Here is a 20,586-nt window from a genome sequence, read left to right as displayed (position 1 = left end):
ATATATACCTGTATATATACCTGTTCTAAACATCTAAATTCCATATCAAAACATTTACTCGTGTAAAACAAAATCAACTCGATACCAATTTATCAGAACATCTTGAATGTAACTGGTACACTCAATAGTGCATGTAGAATATAAGTTTCGAAGACATGTGAATTATTTTTCTTCCTTCTTTCAATCCATAATAGAAGGGTTCTGTGTAGACCTATTAACCCGATCGAGGGTTTGCTTTTTTTTTTTATTTGTCCAGGACAAGATTTTCTCAAGTTCTGAATACTCAAAACCTTATCTTGAATAACTTCTCTGTCTGTTTGACACAGAGGGATTGTTTTATTTCTTTGCCTATCAATTTAATGAATCAGAGCTGAATGGCAATCTCACTTTGTGTTTCGGTCTTTCCATAATAACATCCCGGTTTTGCGCAGCACGTGAAAGTTGTTCCAGTCAGAGGGCTCAATCGACTTTAGTCAGACAACTCTGGGGAAAGTTTGTCTCAACTATTGTTATGGTAAACAAGAATTCCACGGAAGTGGATGTGTCGCCTGCACAGGAAGCTGGGAGATTACGAAGAAATAGATACACTTTTCATTTCAAGAAATAATGTTAAAAGTTATTTACTATTTATAGTAACAGTGACCTTGACCTTTGACCTTCAGATCTGAAAAGCAATCCCAAGCAAGCACTTTTTGTAAGGAAGCACTGCATGAAGTTTGAGTTTGATCGGCCCAAGGAACCTCAAGTTAATGCACGAAAACAGATTTTTCTATTTATAGTAACAGTGACCTTGACCCTTGACCTTCGGACCAGAAAAGCAATCCCAAGCAAGCACTTTTGGTAAGGAAGCACTGCAAGTTTAATCGGCCCAAGGAAACTCAAGTTATCGCACGAAAACCTCTGTGCGGACGACGCCGCCGACATAGCAATACCTATGTGTCACTAGCTTTTCGCAGGCGACACCAAAACCGTCCTAACAGTTACATGGATGAGATCATAAACGGAGTTACACTATCATAAATGTCATTGTTCTTTCCAGAACGAGAAGAGTCACGACGCGTGAAGTACAGCTGTTATATTCTGTAAACAAAAGTATTGTTACTACACGTGTCTTTGCATCGCATGTACAAAACTCGGTGCACGTGGGATTGGTTTCACATGCAGGTCTTTTAACAATGTTTGGAAACTAAGATAAAAATATAGGGCAAGCATTTTGGCTGACTTACAAACAATTACATAATTGTATATTTACTGACGGAATGAATTCCCAGCTATTTCTATCCACAGTTAAACAACAGGAAACGAGGGATCATGGAGCGACACGAAATGAGCTATAGCCGCAGAGAATAGATATTTCAATGTTGTGGTTTGAATTTTAGTATCAATGAAATGTCTAAAAGCGCTCGTAGGACTCAAACAAATTTAGTTGTATTCTCTATTTAATCACATTTGTAGTGTGGAATATGAGAACACAAATTACGATTTGATATCTGTGTGATGTGTTGATGTCTATTAGACTTCTGTAAAGAACACTTTGAACAGGGATGGAATGCATGTATATGATGTGATCAAATTTCATGGCCAATATTCTATATGTGAGCGCAGCATAAGTTGAACTTTGTTTGGAAACGATTCCAAAAACTGAAGAGGAAACGGCTAAATGCCAATTCGAAAATTTCTCACGTAAATCGTATAGAGTGTAAAATGTATCGACAGCTTACATGACCTCGAGAGGTTTCTAAACAATTTCACACGTGGCAAAGGGAAAACACGAATTCTATCACACAGCTACATTCCTGGTATATCATTTGGATTACTAACTACTTGTTCAAAGATAAACTGTCTTCCTGGTTTTGTTTTTAATTATGGCTCAACCTTAGAATCATGCAGAGGGCGATACACTGATAGTTGTAAAATTGGCATTTTGATTTGTGCCTCAAATACCAAATTTGAGGTTTAAAACACAGGGACCTATGAATTTACAGTTATATTTGGACCTAGACGCAGGTGTCCAGAGTATTTTTACAAATTTTAGCGGTTATTTAGATATTTGGGGGAAATGACATCCCATCTATGGCCATTATATGTACGCTTACAGAAAATTAAACCCAATTATTTAGAGGGTGTCATTTTTACCGAAAATTGATCTAAACCCATAAAACAAGTAAAATTTAGGTTCAAGAATAGCTGTATCGAATTCTCAGGTCCCTGTTGTTAAAAAAACACATGCGTGAAACCAGGAATGGGAAAACTAAATTCGGTGTTGGAAGTCGGACCCATGCATCAGAAACGTGCACCGGAAGCACATTAAATGCGGAGCCACAAATCGCTTTTAAAAAACAATAATGTTCAGCTATTTCCGTACATTCCCTGCTATTTCTGTTAACACAACGTCAAATTGTGAGTTTTAGAGAAGGAAATTGACTTCAACGGACGTAACTGAAGAAGCTTTAAAAGACAAAAATAAACCCGGCTAAAGTTATTTTTGTTCACTGATAAGCATTTGTTTCCCAAATAATACAATGGATTGTTCACAGACGGGAACACATTTAGAAAACAACTATGATATATAGCCATTCCGAAACAAACAAATATCAAAAGAAAGAAAAAATTACAAGCGTCTATCTGATAACGATGCTTGGAGATACCACGGACTTAGATAACATCTAATTCCGTGGAGATACCCACTTTTATGTCTTGACTGCCTCTGCATTGATGGTTGTCATGGTTACTCTGGTGCTTGTTGCTACTGCTGCTACTGTGGCTGGGACCTAAAGAAAAACATTAACAGAATTGTTAAAGTTCACGCTGAACAACTAAGATACACAAGAGCAATGCTTCAAATTATATCAAGGACGTCCCTGCGGAATGCCATTCAATGTATCTGTCCCTTACACTGAAGGTTTAGCATCAAACGCCCATTGATCATATTTTGTCAATTTCACATTGTGTTTATTACATATACGTAGAATGCCTATACCCTATTGTAAAGTCTAACATTCCTGATTACGATAATAGTTTCACACTAAAACTGCGGAAATGCGAGTCGAACAACCTAAAGGTATTCAAATGTATTTCTGATGAACAGGCAGTATGAAAGATCAACTGAATTTAATTTACAACGGGTTTATTAAAATCTATAGAATCGCGCGGTGTGTCTTAATGTGGAAACGGGAGAAAAACCCATATTGTTGAGCAGGTGACCCAACCATGACTGTTTTCTTTGACTATTGTGCACGCATTTACTCTAATGTACGAATATATAAATGTACCTTGTAATGCAGTGATAGTGAGTAGGCCTGTACTTATCCCCATCACAACATGAATCAATGGATTTATAGCAATTCCAATTAGCACTCTAAGACGATCGTAAACAGCTACATAAATGCACTCATTTGACTTAATAACTGGGTACAGATGAGCGTTTGAGTCCGACATATCAGAGGAACGTCCACAACAAGCACCTCAATGATGCTGACCTCATATTATTGGTTTGATGTTTTCATACGGTTGATGACAAGGGGATGAGGTCATTTTAATGCGGTTTGAATATCAACGTCTTTGTCATTAATAAAAGCGGGGCAAGCCACATGCCAATGAGTGTTTCGTTCAGTTTTTGCACTGTCCACTAGCGATTTTTGATGAAACATGGGCAGGTTAAATACCGCTCCTTGGTGCAAACCATTATATAATTAGCTAATGATGTAATAGCCTGTCCTACACCAGATCCAGTGACAGCTATATACTGAGGCTGTACAAATACCGACTTATAATGATGTCAACAGTACATCGGCATCAATAGCCTGAGTGCCCTCTGGCCCTGACACCACACTAAGGCATTATGACAGATAGATGTCTGGTGTGGGGCCCGAACACCAGACATCTATCTGTCAAAATGTTTAAATCTGGTGTCAGGGTCAGAGGAAACTCGGGCCACGGCATCAATGGCTAATGACACAGAATCATTTCGCTAGATGATTTGAGAAGGAGACTATCCTTCTACAAGAAGATACAAGCTTGATTCAGTTTTATTTTGCAACATTGCTGTGCAACGGAGTGGAAAAAAGGTAAAATAAAGTCTTGGGTAAAAATGATACTGATATGTTGTATAAATATAGGATTTTACATTCCAATAGGTACATCTCGAAAATAAGTGGCCGTCTCACTTTTTATTACACTATTTTCATATAAAGATTGCTCATATCAAAATATTCGACTGTTGTCTTGATGTCACGAAACCGAAATCTTGTTTTCAAGTGGTTTCTATTTAGTAGTTCTTAACGTAAAATATATTTTTTATACAAAAAGTATTTGATAATACAAGTATCTTTCTTTTATACAAATAGGACTCTTTTTTTAATATTAGAGACGTTATTTTTCATGTATCATTTTGTTTTTATTTTTGACATTAACAATTTGTCTTCGATGTCAAGTATTCATTTTGAATTATGAAAAAACAAGTTCTTGATATCAATAAAAAGGGAATTTAGTAACACTTAACAACGCCTCATAACGATGACATTTCACCGTTACAGCAAATAGCATTAGAAAGAGCCCATATGTAAAGAAAATATACAATTTGTTACGAAGCAAGTAAAAACACATCAGTACTATATAGAAATGCACGATAGGGCGCGTGCATTGTGTGTATTACAGAATGGTTTACCGCCGACAGCGTTCGGCTAAACGGGACGATCTGATGAGTCGGTGTTTATAGCACACTTCTAGAAATACCAGATTGTATATGCGTATACTTTATATTATCCCCAGCATATGTGGTTAATCACGCCAGTTATTTATAGATAAAACAATTACTTTCTCGTTCATAGAGCAACCAGTTAAGCATTCCTTATTGATACGTCTTCAGCATCAATCGACGCACGTGCTGAACGTTTAGAATCCACCCACGTAAGTTCGGATGTTATTTTTATTAATGTAAATACTTCACTTTAAATAAAAAGAAAACATTTCGAGAATTAACCAAAACACGACATGAAAATAAGACCTTTAAATACAATGTAATTGTTTTATGTTAATATTTTTGGTTTTAGAAATTAATTCAAGGGTTTAGTCATCAATTTATGTTTGGAACTAAACTGATATGAGTAATAAAAGGAGTGGTATGTGTCCCCCACCCAAGTGATGGTATGTTCTGGATTACAAAGAGGTAAAATGGGAAGCTGAAGCAAAGCAGAATGCAAAGAGGGAATAGGAGAAACAAAAAAGGAATCGGATTAAAAAGATGGAATACGGCAAATCAAAGAAAAACATAATACAAAGAGGGAATACGATGGACCAAAACAAAACGATATACAAAGAGGGAATACGATAGACCAAAACAAAACGAAATACAAAGAGGTAATACGAGAAACTAAAAACAAAACGAAATACAAAGAGGGAATACGAGAAACTCAAACAAAACGGAATGCAAAGAGGTAATACGAGAAACTAAAAACAAAACGAAATACAGAAAGGGAATACGAGAAACTAAAAACAAGACGTACAAAGAGGGAATACGATAGACCAAAACAAAATGAAATACAAAGAGGTAATACGAGAAACTAGAAACAAAACGAAATACAAAGAGAGAACACGATAGACCAAAACAAAACGGAATACATAGAGGTAATACGATAGACCAAAACAAAACGGAATACATAGAGGTAATACGATAGACCAAAACAAAACGAAATAAATAGAGGTAATACGATAGACCAAAACAAAACGAACTACAAAGAGGGAATACGAGAAACCAAAACAAAACGAACTACAAAGAGGGAATACGAGAAACCAAAACAAAACGAACTACAAAGAGGGAAAACGAGAAACTCAAACAAAACGGAATGCAAAGAGGTAATACGAAAAACTAAAAACAAAACGAAAAACAGAAAGGGAATACGAGAAACTAAAAACAAAACGAAATCCAGAAAGGGAATACGAGAAACTAAAAACAAGACGTACAAAGAGGGAATACGATAGACCAAAACAAAATGAAATACAAAGAGGTAATACGAGAAACTAAAAACAAAACGAAATACAAAGAGGGAATCCGAGAAACTAAAAACAAAACGAAATACAAAGAGGTAATACGAGAAACTAGAAACAAAACGAAATACAAAGAGAGAACACGATAGACCAAAACAAAACGGAATACAAATAAGGAATACGATAGACTAAAACAAAACGAAATACAAAGAGGGAAAACGAGAGACTAAAAACAAAACGAAATACAAAGAGGTAATACGAGAAACTAAAAACAAAACGAAATTCAGAAAGGGAATACGAGAAACTAAAAACAAAACGAAATTCAGAAAGGGAATACGAGAAACTAAAAACAAGACGTACAAAGAGGGAATACGATAGACCAAAACAAAACGAAATACAAAGAGGGAAAACGAGAAACTAAAAACAAAACGAAATACAAAGAGGGAATACGAGAAACTAAAAACAAAACGAAATATAAAGAGGGAATCCGATAGAGCAAAACAAAACGAAATACAAAGAGGGAATACGAGAAACTAAAAACAAAACGAAATACAAAGAGGGAATACGATAGACCAAAACAAAACGAAATATAAAGAGGGGATACGAGAAACTAAAAACAAAACGAAATAAAAAGAGGTAATACGAGAAACTAAAAACAAAACGAACTACAAAGAGGTAATACGAGAAACCAAAACAAAACGAACTACAAAGAGGGAAAACGAGAAACTCAAACAAAACGGAATGCAAAGAGGGAATACGATAGACCAAAACAAAACGAAATACAAAGAGGGAAAACGAGAAACTCAAACAAAACGGAATACAAAGTGGGAATACGAGAAACTAAAAACAAAACGAAATACAAAGAGGGAATACGATAGACTAAAACAAAACGAAATACAAAGAGGGAATACGATAGACCAAAACAAAACGAAATACAAAGAGAGAATACGATAGACCAAAACAAAACGGAATACAAAGAGGGAATACGGGAAACTAAAAACGAAACGAAATACAAAGAGAGAATACGATAGACCAAAACAAAACGGAATACAAAGAAGGAATACGATAGACCAAAACAAAACGGAATACAAAGAGGGAATACGATAGACCAAAACAAAACGGAATACAAAGAGGGAATACGAGAAACAAAAACAAAACGAAATACAAAGAGAGAACACGATAGACCAAAACAAAACGGAATACAAATAAGGAATACGATAGACTAAAACAAAACGGTATACAAAGAAGAAATACAAGAAACTAAAAACAAAACGGAATACGAAGAGGGAATACGGGAAACTAAAAACAAAACGAAATACAAAGAGAGAATACGATAGACCAAAACAAAACGGAATACAAAGAAGGAATACGATAGACCAAAACAAAACGGAATACAAAGAGGGAATACGAGAAACAAAAACAAAACGAAATACAAAGAGAGAACACGATAGACCAAAACAAAACGGAATACAAATAAGGAATACGATAGACTAAAACAAAACGGTATACAAAGAAGAAATACAAGAAACTAAAAACAAAACGGAATACGAAGAGGGAATACGGGAAACTAAAAACAAAACGAAATACAAAGAGAGAATACGATAGACCAAAACAAAACGGAATACAAAGAAGGAATACGATAGACCAAAACAAAACGGAATACAAAGAGGGAATACGAGAAACTAAAAACAAAACGAAATACAAAGAGAGAATACGATAGACCAAAACAAAACGGAATACAAAGAAGGAATACGATAGACCAAAACAAAACGGAATACAAAGAGGGAATACGGGAAACTAAAAACAAAACGAAATACAAAGAGAGAATACGATAGACCAAAACAAAACGGAATACAAAGAAGGAATACGATAGACCAAAACAAAACGGAATACAAAGAGGGAATACGGGAAACTAAAAACAAAACGAAATACAAAGAGAGAATACGATAGACCAAAACAAAACGGAATACAAAGAGGGAATACGATAGACTAAAACAAAACGGTATACAAAGAAGAAATACGAGAAACTAAAAACAAAACGGAATACAAAGAGGGAATACGAGAAACAAAAACAAAACGGAATACAAAGAGGGAATACGATAAAAAAAGTTATCGCATTATATCATTTAAGAAATTTGAAGAATCAAACACTGTTATTCAGACCAATTGTATTTTTTTTCAAATTATATTTAAAGGTCTTTGAAATAATAGTATAGGTTTTAATACCAGCCTATGAAAAGAGAGGTGTCATTAGGACGCTTACAATTTTCGGCACGTTCATATGGGACATTTTAGTGCATCAAATGAGATGAAATTGTTAAGATCGGATGCAAAAACTAGGGTCGGTCGGGGACATGAAAAATACATATTTTTTTATTTTGGCCTAAGAGAAAACACAATAGAAGCAATGAACAATTAACAGATTCGGTCATTACGATGGCATTTCAGTAAAATCACAAGTATCCAAATATCAGATCGGCTAGGCTGCTGATTCAGTAAAAATAAATAACATAAGCCAGCATCTTTACCAGTATTTGCGTCATAGTCGATTATATAAATCCCGCGCTATCAGTTTGCATCGTAATCGAGCGACGTTTGGTATATATACCATGATACATTCCTGTGTTTCGTACAGATAACTTAATGTAGGTAGTTCTACAGAAGTATACATGTGTAGCAGACGTACACCACAAAACTGAATTAGCCTACTTTTCATTCATAAACACAACAGGATTTGATTGTGATTGAGGCTATGCTGTTCTGCCTTCGTCAAAGGATGAAATCATTTCTCCCGAATGATTCAACATTTACCTATCTTACGAATTTTGTTTTTGTTTTAAAGGAAAACGATAAAACAACGCACACGATAAAACAACGCTCACAAACAACGCTCACGATAAAACGACGCTCAGTTCTCTTTAAATCAATCTCTATGTGTCTATACATGGAGTTAGTAATTTTCTGCTTTCGAACAGATTTTCTTTTTTCAAATTTCTTACAAGCTATAGAACTATATTAGAAACATGAAATGAATGATCATTTTTATCTTCCAAACTTTATTACACTATTTACCTTTACAGCCGGCCGATGAAGCTATCACACCAAACATATTGCCTGTTGAGTTTTCGTAATGGAATCGTGTCTGTGCTATCACTGGTGTCAATCAGTGTTCAGAATCACATCTGCTCTCCACGACGAATACACGGTAAATACACGTCGGTCTATCCAGTCACATCTCCTCGACATCTTAGTGGGTTATATTCGGGACTAGTTGTCGGCAATATTCCCAAAAATCCCAGTGTCCTCTTCTAACACGTCAGAGCTGTATACCTTACCTTAGAACAACGGGTAAATCACGCGCGGCATTCAGCACGTTCTAATATACACATAGGTGTATGCTAATGGTCTATGTATCACTCTGTGGTTATTGAAGCAAGTGTTTCTAGTTTAAATGATGTCTTTGTATGATATGTTTGCTGTTTGTTTTAGATTTCTTTTCAATAACACAAATTACCTGGTTACCTGTGGATTGTTGCGCGCGTAACTACGTTAGGGATGTAGTGGTACGTAGGAGCCCCTGGAGATAGCTGCATGCTGACTTTCTTACACTGCAAAAAAATAAAGCAGTTCAAAAGGAACCGCCCCTCTGTTAAAGTACGGATGCAGAGGAGTAGAACACAAATCGTCGGCAAAAGCAACTGTTTCGACCGTTCGTTCTTGCGCCGACCTTACATGTATGATTAAGAATGATGAAGGTCAAAGGTTAAAGAAAGCAATCTCAAAGGAACGGTACAAAATGTATATTTCCACCGGTGACCTAAAATGTATATTTCCACCGGCGATCATCTGGGTGGTCGGGTGGCACAGTGGATAACGCACTCTCCTTTCACCAAGGCGACCGGGGTTCGATCCCCCGATCGGACGTGAAAAGGTATGTGGTCACCTGCCCGACCATATGGGTTTTATTTGGGCACTCCTGTTTCCTCCCACATTAAGACCCCCGCGCGCTAACACCCGGACCAACAAGAATGTTAATAAAAGTTACAATAACTTGTTTTATAATTGTTGGAAAATAACTAATAAAGTTTATATACAGGTGATCACCAATATGCACGAGGGTTGTAGTGGTTAAAGGTGAAAGGTCAAGGTAGTAAGATCACTTAGCGGTTTTGAAACAAGTTTTTTTTAAAGTAGTATGACGGTCTGGTAAATATCAATTCTGCAATGTCTTGGGTGGTCAGGTGACGCAGTGAATAGCGCTTTTCATCCTTAAAGAGGACGCCCGGGGTTAATTTTCCGATCGGACGATCGGGTCACCAGCCCGACCACGTGGGTTTTCTCCGTTAGACACCCCCAGCTAGCTCCCCCTCCTGCGCTGCGATAATTTTGCCAACAAGAGGAATTTGTCCGTTTATATCACTTGCTGTATATTTGTTGAAAAAAGAAGTAAAGAAAGCCTGTTTATAGGGTCGGCCTGTACGCCTTCTAAAGCTTTTTTAAAGGTGGTGTTTTTTATGATATGGCCTACTGTGTGCAGTGAAGGTCTAATAACACCAGAAGATTTTGCTCGTAACTTTTAAGATTGCTCCAAATAAACCTATCAACTCAAAAACGGTGTTATAAATGCATACCAAGAAGGGCCACTTCACGTGGTTTCAATTTGGAAATCATCCGTATTCAGAAAACCGTTCTCATGCTCAAACATGGATTTTGTGCTCAAGCCTAATTTGTTCTGGTTATAAATTAATAAGCAAATCTTATTTCGTCAATGATTTGGACAATTTTTAAGGAGACTTAAACCCTTAAACCCAAATACTGTTTTCAATGTTTACATTTGACTTTTTGATCGGTTGACATGATTTAAGCACACAATTCATGTTTGAGCAAGAAAACTGTTTCATGCATACAGATATCTTGGACCAATCAATTCGTAGCGTCATATTTATACTTTGATGGCAATTCCAAATTGACTTCTGATTGCGAATGGTATTTTTTTTTTTACGTGACAAGAAAAGTGGTTGTTCCAAACAGTTTGTTTAAAGTGTATCATCATTCAAAAGAATATGAAAAGATAAAATAAAATTTAATTTTCTTTGATGATTTTGATAAACATTTTATACGCATTTTCGTAAAAATCTTCATGGTATAAAACCCATTTCCTCACACATTCCAGAATGCATGGTATGATAAGAGTTAATAGGACCACTCTCAGCCACTTTTGCGTAATAACATTTAGCGCTGCACACTACCAGAAAATGCAATAATTAACAAGTTTTAATTGTAACGCACAGTTAAAGAGGTCCCCGAAACTGACCCTGTAGTCGCTAATTATGTATTTAAATGAATTTGTATTGCTGTAATATCCTTACATAGAAAGGGAAAAAAACAACAACAGAAAAGGACCGTTGGCATCACCTTGGCGCACACCTATAAATGTATCAATCAATTATAGGCCAATGTGGCTATGTTTAATGACCGACCTAAAGTGATGTGTGTTACTGTCATCTTCACATGCCCAATCATCCTCATGTGGAATTTCGAAAGTATCCGGCCAGCAGTTTTTGTGAAAAAATGCCGGAAAGGAAAAGAAGAAGTAAAGAAGAAACGCAGGAAAATATATCGGTCCTCTCTTCGTTTGAGGGACTTTTAAATGAATGAGATACCTCTGTAGCCGTGATCGCTAACGCGCAGTCATTCTACTGTGTGCAATTAAGCGTTATCTTCAGGCCTCCCACCAGCGGGGGCGGAAAAAGAGAGTGATGAGTTGTTATGATGGTACGGTGGTTTTCCCCTGTGGGTTTTCCTCCATCACGAAAACAACATGTGTTCCCTTTAAGGCGTCGTTTGTTGTTGACAATGTATATGACGTTAATTAATAAAAAAAAAGTGTATAGGGTCAGCGTCTTTTTAGAGCTTATCTCCTTGCTCGCACAACGTGCAAACTGATCACCCCGCCCTTTTCTGTCACATGACATATGACTTATTACATATTACAGCAAACTGGGAGTCGAAACGCCTACAAATGAATCGAGACTGAAAGACAGGTCATTACATGTAGTTACACAATGACGTAACGCATAGCAGGTGATATAAAGCACAGGGACATGAGAATGTGTTACAGTTCTAGGGCCTTGAAACAACTCTCGGTAAAAAAAACAACTCCACTCCAATGATGGAAACCTCTCGATGAGGAAAATTCAACCCTACTTAAATTCCTCACATCAAACACCACATTTATTGTGGATGGAAAGTTCTTGGCAATGTCACAAAGATTGGTGATTGTCTTTCACAAACCTGTTAAATTTACAATAAGTGGATTATTCTGGCTTCTTTAGACATGATCTCACTGTCCTCCAAAAATACACGCCATTTTTTTTTTTACGAGATTGACGTCAGCCTCGCGCGACGACTTCCAATCTAATATTACTCTTTACACATCAGGATAGGTCCAAACACATGTCCACTGTGAAAAAATCCTCAGCTCCCTCTGATATAAAGGCGTTTGGTACGAGAACTCTGGCGACTAGCTAAATAGTTGTTGACGTGAATAGGGTGCAGGCTGTGACGCAATCATGTATACTATGTCTTTACACTACACAAGTGTCAAGCACGGGTATGTAGTGTGACCCCCATGTGTTGGCGCACAGGTGCCCGACACACAAAATTATATAGTGTGTATGCAATATGTATACACCCATATATTTGTGTGTCCAGCACCTGTGTTCTAGAACACGGCTGTACCGCTTCTCGGTTGGTAATATTTCATTCATACTCTGCGCGCTGTGCCAAGAGAATGGAACATATATATAATAAGGAATTCTGACGTAATAAAACAAGGGACTTTAATGGTCTTGCATCGCATCACACACTTAACTAGATTGAAATCTGTTCGTGTAGTTTTGGGAGATATCTCCCAGAAATCATGTTAGCCGCGTTATCGCTTTGGCTTTTGATCCTCAATGGCTAACGATGTTGTCTATAGTTTGGTTGAAATCTGCCAATCAGTTTAGGAATAAATGTCGTGTAAAGCGAACCAGCTAATACCTGCCCACTAGCCTCCGTGGGGACAGTCTGTTCAAGATTTGTAATATGATTTGTTTGAAATCTGCCTATGAGTTTTCGACCTTAAAACAAATCAGCCAATTTGACCCCTCTTGACCCCGCCTCTTTATTTATATAACACTTGATCTGCATTGGCTGATGTGATAGCATTACAATACGGTTGAAATATGTCTAGTTGTTTGGTAGAATTTGTCGTAACTTACAACAAACTAGGCAATTTCTCCCCTTTTAACCCGACCCTCAGCCAAAAGGAGTTCACAGGGCCAGCCCCTTTACTTGTCTTAGTTTTGACATAAATGACCAAAAAGATGCTGCCTTTATAATTTGGTTGAGTTCCCCATAGTAGGTTTGGTAAGAGATGTCGTTTCATGCAAAAAGTAACAGACGACAGATGACGGACGCATTACCGACCTGTAAGTTTACCGTGGTACATTGTACAGGGTGAACTAATGATACATTTATTCTGAAAATGTCGAAGACTTAGAGTGTTGATTTCGAGACAAATACGAGAAATTTGTTATATCTACAGGGTAGGTTTGACAAGCAATGCTCGTTGTTACGATAATTTCACGTTGACAACTATTCACTGCGAAAAACATTCGGGTCTGATAACCATTTTCGAGGAATAAACAATGTACTATACAGTCAAAACAAAAGGTTCCCAGACTGTTTCTAGTAACGACTGCGGAAGGTGTTATCATGGCTTGAACTCATCGATTTCTAGTTCTACAGGTCGGGTAGAACGTCTGGAGTGCTCGAATGTTTAATATGTTTGTCGGCGTTGAGCGCTTTAAGCCATAACAGCGACTTTGAACTTACTAGAAACAGAGATTTTGTATTTGATACTTTCATTGGTGCAATAATTGATAGCATTCCGGAAACAATCTAGTACAAACATTTCCAACAAGCCGACCATTGTTGTTCACAAGCATTGCAGAGAGCGAAAGTGAGCGTAACCCCTGGAGTATTCCACTGTGAGGAGGAACAAATGTATTACAGTATAAAATACAGTTTACGTTCAAACGAGATTAACCAACAACTCGCTCACATTTACGTGTGAAAACATCGTTTAGCACATTTAAACAATTTTAACGTGTCAAATGCTTCCGTTAAAGTAGCATTTTACAAGATAAATGTTGTTTAAGGCGCTGCCACAAACGTATTATTTTATCTTTCGGCATGGACGGTCTTAGTATATCAATTTACTAAATCGGGAACTGTCAGTACTTGCTGTAAATGAATATATCTTCGGCTGATTCCGTAGGTATGGAAAATCTGTTGAGTTATGACGAGTGGCAGTTTTTCGTTTACGTCATGTGACGACAGTTGCCGATTATCAAATAGGAAAAAGCAGTTCGAATCAGTTGCAGGTCGAGCGTCCAGAATCGATGTCGTTATATCGCTAAATATTGGCTGGCGCAGTGGTAACGTACTCGCATTTTAGCAAGCCAACCGGTGTTGGATTCCCCGATCGGACGTGAAAAAGTATGGGCACCTGTTCGACGTACGTGGGTTTTCTCCGGGTACTCCTGTGTCCTCCCACATTAAGACCCGCGCTAACATTACGCTGAACAAAACTTTACTCCTAATTGTTGTAAATAATGTTGTTTTTATATATTGATATATATGTAAGCGATTTATAGCAATATACCAATACTCATATACTGACATTACGGATAATCTGGTACATGTTTTGCATGTTTTTGTAGGTGTTGATGCATCTTCGGTTCCAGTTATTTTTTATCCTTGCACATGTGTTGACGTTGTTGTATACATTTCTTTTATTATCATTCTTTACTTCTGATTATCGGCCTGTTTGCGTCTCTTGGGAGCCAATACACGTTATCACCGGCACCGGACAATATCATCTCGGTAAAGCGCCCGACTCATTCGTGTTTATCAAAAAACAAATTAGACGCTAACAACACAATATATTTTTTCCGCATTACACACATACACCAAAGAGAGTTCTTGTACAAAAACAAAATAATGAGTTCTAATTAATGCATCACAAATTGACCTAGCTTGATACGTGTTGGGATAATTTGTTTTTGCGTCTGTCTACATCATAAGGCGTGTCAACTATTTCTCCCTGTCCAAGTGCCAGAGATTGGGGAATTCACATTTAGTCGCTCTCTCAGACACGCTTGTAGTCGACGTCACATACGTTAAATTATCTGATTTCTGTTTATTTCTGAATACCTTTGGCTTCTACACTTCACATCGGCATTCGATATTTTTTCCCTTAGGGGGATGATAAACCTGTCTGTCCCTACGTTAATAAAGACAGTTCACGCGTGTTGTTATTCTGAAAACGTCACAATCACGTCTGCCTTTTTTTGCAGCGTAACCAGAGTAGAATCAACAATAATAATTTGTCACATAATTCCTGTGCCCTTGGTGATGGCACGGTACATTAGTTCATCGTTACAATTTATGTTTACGGTAGGAAAGTGTGAGAGAACAATACGTATTATCTCAACCCTTAGGACAAGATTTTTGAGGTCTAGTTCTCGGCACCTCGTTTCTAAGTCAGCGATCTTATCCTTGGCTTGATATGTCTCTGTTCATATCACACAAGTATTGAACTGCTTACAATTGGCGTTCACAGGTAATATGAATGACAACTGGACAAAGGCAAATTCAATGAAGCGCTCTAGCCTATGCCAACTGAAAGCAGTTCAATACTTACATTTACCATTTTTTTGGAATCTGTACATCTCATAGACAATTCAATTACACTATTCAGCGATTAGTTCAAATATGTATGTAACGTGTATACTTGTTCAATTAATAAACAGCCATCGCCCAGGGAGGGTCAGAGGTATCCAACCTAACACTCATGACGTCAACATTTGGTCCATGGCATTCATAGCTTAATTGAATGCCAACTCAATTTGGTAGGGGTATAAAGTGGCAATGCCATACGATGGTAAATACCAATATATATGGCCTACAGTGTTGCTAGGTATGAAATTATTGTATTGTTTAAGACTTTTAAGTCTTTTTCAAAACAAAACCAAAAGCGTCATCTTAAACTTTGAACCCGCAACCTTAATGCAAGTTCACAAGAATTATAGGGATTTGTAATTTCAATGGGAAGTGCTGATGTTTTCCTGTTTTGAAAAAAACCCATATTGTTTACCAAATGTAATGATTTTTTGAGGACACAGCTGGATTGCCCTTCCATCGGCAGTAAACATATTTTACAGGACTTGTTTACATTGTTCCGTCAACGTTGCATTTCGTAGTGACGTACGTCACCGATACATCGGTATAATCCAACAATGGACATAATTGCTCCCTCGTGTGCAGGCAATTATGAAATGCGCTGTTCACTGCTTGTGACAACAGTGCGATAGGATACCTCACCATTCTGGTCCACAGAGAAAAATGTGTTTTGGCTATTACTTGTTTTTTACAACAAGGCTATTTATCATTGTACCTAATCTAATTCCGTGTTGATACTGATAACTGATATACATACACTTGTACGAGGTAAGAACGACGGGACATAGGCCCGTTTTCATGTAACTGTTCGCATGCTCATGCATAACTTCTGTGCCCAGACCAACTTTCTTGTAAAAATGCCATTAAAATAAATTAGAGTGTTTGGCTTTAATTGAAGTCTCTCCAAGATTCTTCCAAATCATAGACAATTTACGTGTTTTTTTATTCGTTTATCAACGGCACAAGCAAATTGACCTTTGACCTTGAGTACAGAAGTTGAGTTTGAGCATGAGAACAGTTTCATGGCCGGCCATGGAGCAAATGTATGACTTTGTCCACGTATGCATCACAGGGACCTGATAATTTGTTAGTTATATTTTGACCGAAGCTAAGTGTATCTCTTTCAAGTTTTATGGTTAGCTCTATACATAGATTGAGTTGGCATTTTTACCTAATGTTGATCTAAACCCCTAAAACGTTTAGGTCTAAATATAGCTGTAACAAATTCTCAAGTCCCTGTGTTACACATGCATCACATTATTGTTATCAACAGGGAACAAGACGATGCTGGTAGTATGTAATTTTATATAATATGGTGATCATAATGATGACCTCTGGTAACACACTTAACGTGTGTCAGTATACATAAAACCTTGCAGTGGTGGACACTGGGGGATGCTTTTTTTTTGGCTTCAGGAAACAAAACGCACCGAGGACCTGTATCGATCATGATCACTTATCCATGTGTAAAAAATAAACTAAGGTGTTCAGAGTAATTTTACATGTTTTAGGGGTTTAGATCGACTTTCGGTAAAAATGACTCCCCCAATAATCCCAATCATTTTTACCGAAAGTCGAACTCTGGCGACTAGCTAAATAGTTGTTGACGTGAATAGGGTGTAGGCTGTGACGCAATCATGTATACTATATCTTTACACTACACAAGTGTCAAGCACGGGTATGTAGTTTGATCCCCTATGTGTTGGCGCACAGGTCCCCGACACACAACATTATATAGTGTGTATGAAATCTGCCTATGAGTTTTCGAACTTAAAACAAATCAGCCAATTTGACTAGGCTACATTGCTTTATGTTACCTGGGTTTGTCCCTGATCCCCTAGGCTACATTGCTTTATGTTACTTGGGTTTATCCCCGATCCCTTAGGCTACATTGCATTATGTTACCTGGTTTTATCCCCGATCCCCTAGGCTACATTGCTTTATGTTACCTGGGTTTATCACCGATCCCCTAGGCTACATTGCATTATGGTACCTGGGTTTATCCCCGATCCGCTAGGCTACATTGCATTGTTACCTGGGTTTATCCCCGATCCCCTAGGATACATTGCTTTATGTTACCTGGATTTATCCCCGATCCCTTAAGCTACATTGCTTTATGTTACCTGGGTTTGTCCCCGATCCCCTAAGCTACATTGCATTATGTTACCTGGGTTTATCCCCGATCCGCTAGGCTACATTGCATTGTTACCTGGGGTTATCCCCGATCCCCTAAGCTACATTGCATTGTTACCTGGGTTTATCCCCGATCCCCTAGGATACATTGCTTTATGTTACCTGGATTTATCCCCGATCCCTTAAGCTACATTGCATTATGTTACTTGGGTTTATCCCCGATCCCTTAGGCTACATTGCATTATGTTACCTGGTTTTATCCCCGATCCCCTAAGCTACATTGCATTGTTACCTGGGTTTATCCCCGATCCCCTAGGATACATTGCTTTATGTTACCTGGATTTATCCCCGATCCCTTAAGCTACATTGCATTATGTTACCTAGGTTTATCCCCGACCCCCTAGGCTACATTGCTTTATGTTACCTGGGTTTGTCCCCGATCCCCTAGGCTACATTGCATTATGATACCTGGGTTTATCCCCGATCCCCTAGGCTACGTTGCTTTATGTTACCTGGGTTTATCCCCGATACCCTAGGCTACATTGCTTTATGTTACCTGGTTTTATCCCCGATCCCCTAGGCTACATTGCATTGTTCCCTGGGTTTATCCCCGATCCCCTAGGCTACGTTGCTTTATGTTACCTGGGTTTATCCCCGATCCGCTAGGCTACATTGCATTATGTTACCTGGTTTTATCCCCGATCCCCTAGGCTACATTGCATTATGTTACCTGGTTTTATCCCCGATCCCCTAAGCTACATTGCTTTATGTTACCTGGGTTTATCCCCGATCCCCTAGGCTACATTGCATTGTTACCTGGGTTTATCCCCGATCCCCTAAGCTACATTGCTTTATGTTACCTGGGTTTATCCCCGATCCCCTAGGCCACATTGCATTGTTACCTGGGTTTATCACCGATCCCCTAAGCTACATTGCTTTATGTTATCTGGGTTTATCCCCGATCCCCTAAGCTACATTGCATTATGTTACCTGGGTTTATCCCCGATCCCCTAGGCTACATTGCATTATGTTACCTGGGTTTATCCCCAATCCCCTAGGCTACATTGCATTGTTACCTGGGTTTATCCCCGATCCCCTAAGCTACATTGCATTGTTACCTGGGTTTATCCCCGATCCCCTAGGCTACATTGCATTGTTACCTGGGTTTATCCCGATCCCCTAGGCTACATTGACATACTTTTGGTCAAAATGGCTTTGCATATTGCTCTAAAGTTGACTTGATTGGTATTCATAGAAGCATTCAGGTATTTCAGTAGATCGTCGAGAGGATGTACTGGATTTGAATCCCGAAAATGGACTTTTTGGTTTAAATGTTCAGACCCTTCAAGTCTCATGAAAAATGACCCTAGACTTTTAGGTTCTCCATGGGTCAGAAGAATTTGTTTGAATATTTTGACATATTTGACCCCTGTGACCTTGAAAGTAGGCCATGGTAATTTTGTTTTGGCAAATTCCCTTGGGCTTCTTCCCAGTAAGTTACAGGATAAATACCAATAACGCTTGAATTTGGAAGAAGGTATAAAGTTAGAAAAGTACACATGTACATAAATATATGGGAAAACTATAGACAAATATTTGCTATTTTCCTTTTTCAATCTGATTGCTCGACCCCAAGTTAGAATTTTCGAAGTCAGTGCTAGAGTATCATAATATTATTGGTTCAGACATTTTATAAGTGTAATTTTTCATCCTTTCAGTCACTAATAAAGACTGAAGCCACGAACAAGTCAGAAAGAGTAGCATCCCTTCTACCTATGGGCAGGGCTTGCATTCTAGTACAGAATGGTCATTTAAACAAACAAATAACCACAAAATTGCCTTGGGTTAGATGAATTCTTTTGATGAATTCTTCAGATGAATACTTTTGTCGAGTTATTTTCTTTCTAACTGGATATGACACAATCTACCATACAATTTAACCTCACCAACCAGATCAATGTCATATCCACTCCACAATTAACAATATTGTGAAGATAAAGGCATGTTGAACACAAGCAGATTATTTGATTTTTGAGATTTTCCATCATGGTGTGATAACATTTTAGACAAATTTACTGTGAGTGTGGGGCACAACTCCCGATTTCAGTAAGTAAGACTTTACCATCCCAAGAGGTATAGCATGTTCTATAAGACTTCAGGATTTTCAGTAGATCGTCCAAATGTAGTTTTCAAAATATTCCCTTTTAACAAGAGTGATGTACATTTAATAAAGGGTCATAACTCTAAACATCTGGTAGGGAGGGTCTCTTTATCGAATGTTTTAATGAGACAAGGTATGTACTCCAATTCAAAAGTTGGCACAACATGAGATTTATATTACCACAGAAACAAGAGGCCCAAGGGCCTTAGCGGTCACCTGAGTTATATCATAGGTACTGGTAGCTTTATTTTATTGTTTAGATGTGATGTGGAAATCAGCATGTAAACTAAGTGAAATACAATACTTGTCATGTCATCAATGGATAAGAATTTGAAAATATTGGTAAATGTTCCCTTTGGGGCCCCGCCCTAGCCCCTGGGGATGGGACAGGAATCCTAATTTTACAAAGTAAAACTCTCATTTACCCAAGATGATTCTGACTAAGTTTGAGCAATTTTCTGCTGAAAATGGATAAAATATATACCGAAAAGTGTTATTTCCCTATATAAACTATA

At 37.8% G+C, this 20,586-nt stretch overlaps 1 protein-coding gene across 2 annotated transcripts in view; it reads right to left on the bottom strand.

Moving 5' to 3' along the window:
- LOC110455430 overlaps positions 1-9,516 on the bottom strand; it is a 14,738-nt gene extending 5,222 nt beyond the window's left edge. The window contains exons 1-2 of one of the 2 annotated variants that reach the window (XM_021505565.1): positions 9,058-9,516; positions 2,689-2,771 (exon numbers count right to left, since the gene is read on the bottom strand). In XM_021505565.1, the coding sequence (XP_021361240.1) occupies positions 2,689-2,771; positions 9,058-9,094 (120 nt within the window). In that variant the 5' untranslated portion in view covers positions 9,095-9,516. The remainder of the gene's footprint in view (positions 1-2,688; positions 2,772-9,057) is intronic. The other variant, XM_021505574.1, reaches the window with a different exon arrangement.
- Between the last annotated feature and the right edge of the window lie 11,070 nt (positions 9,517-20,586).

This window comes from Mizuhopecten yessoensis, unplaced genomic scaffold (assembly GCF_002113885.1).
Source record: "Mizuhopecten yessoensis strain PY_sf001 unplaced genomic scaffold, ASM211388v2 scaffold923, whole genome shotgun sequence".
Lineage (NCBI taxonomy): Eukaryota > Metazoa > Mollusca > Bivalvia > Pectinida > Pectinidae > Mizuhopecten > Mizuhopecten yessoensis.
Note: the sequence above shows the minus strand (reverse complement) of the source record. Positions and strands in the feature narration are given on the sequence as shown.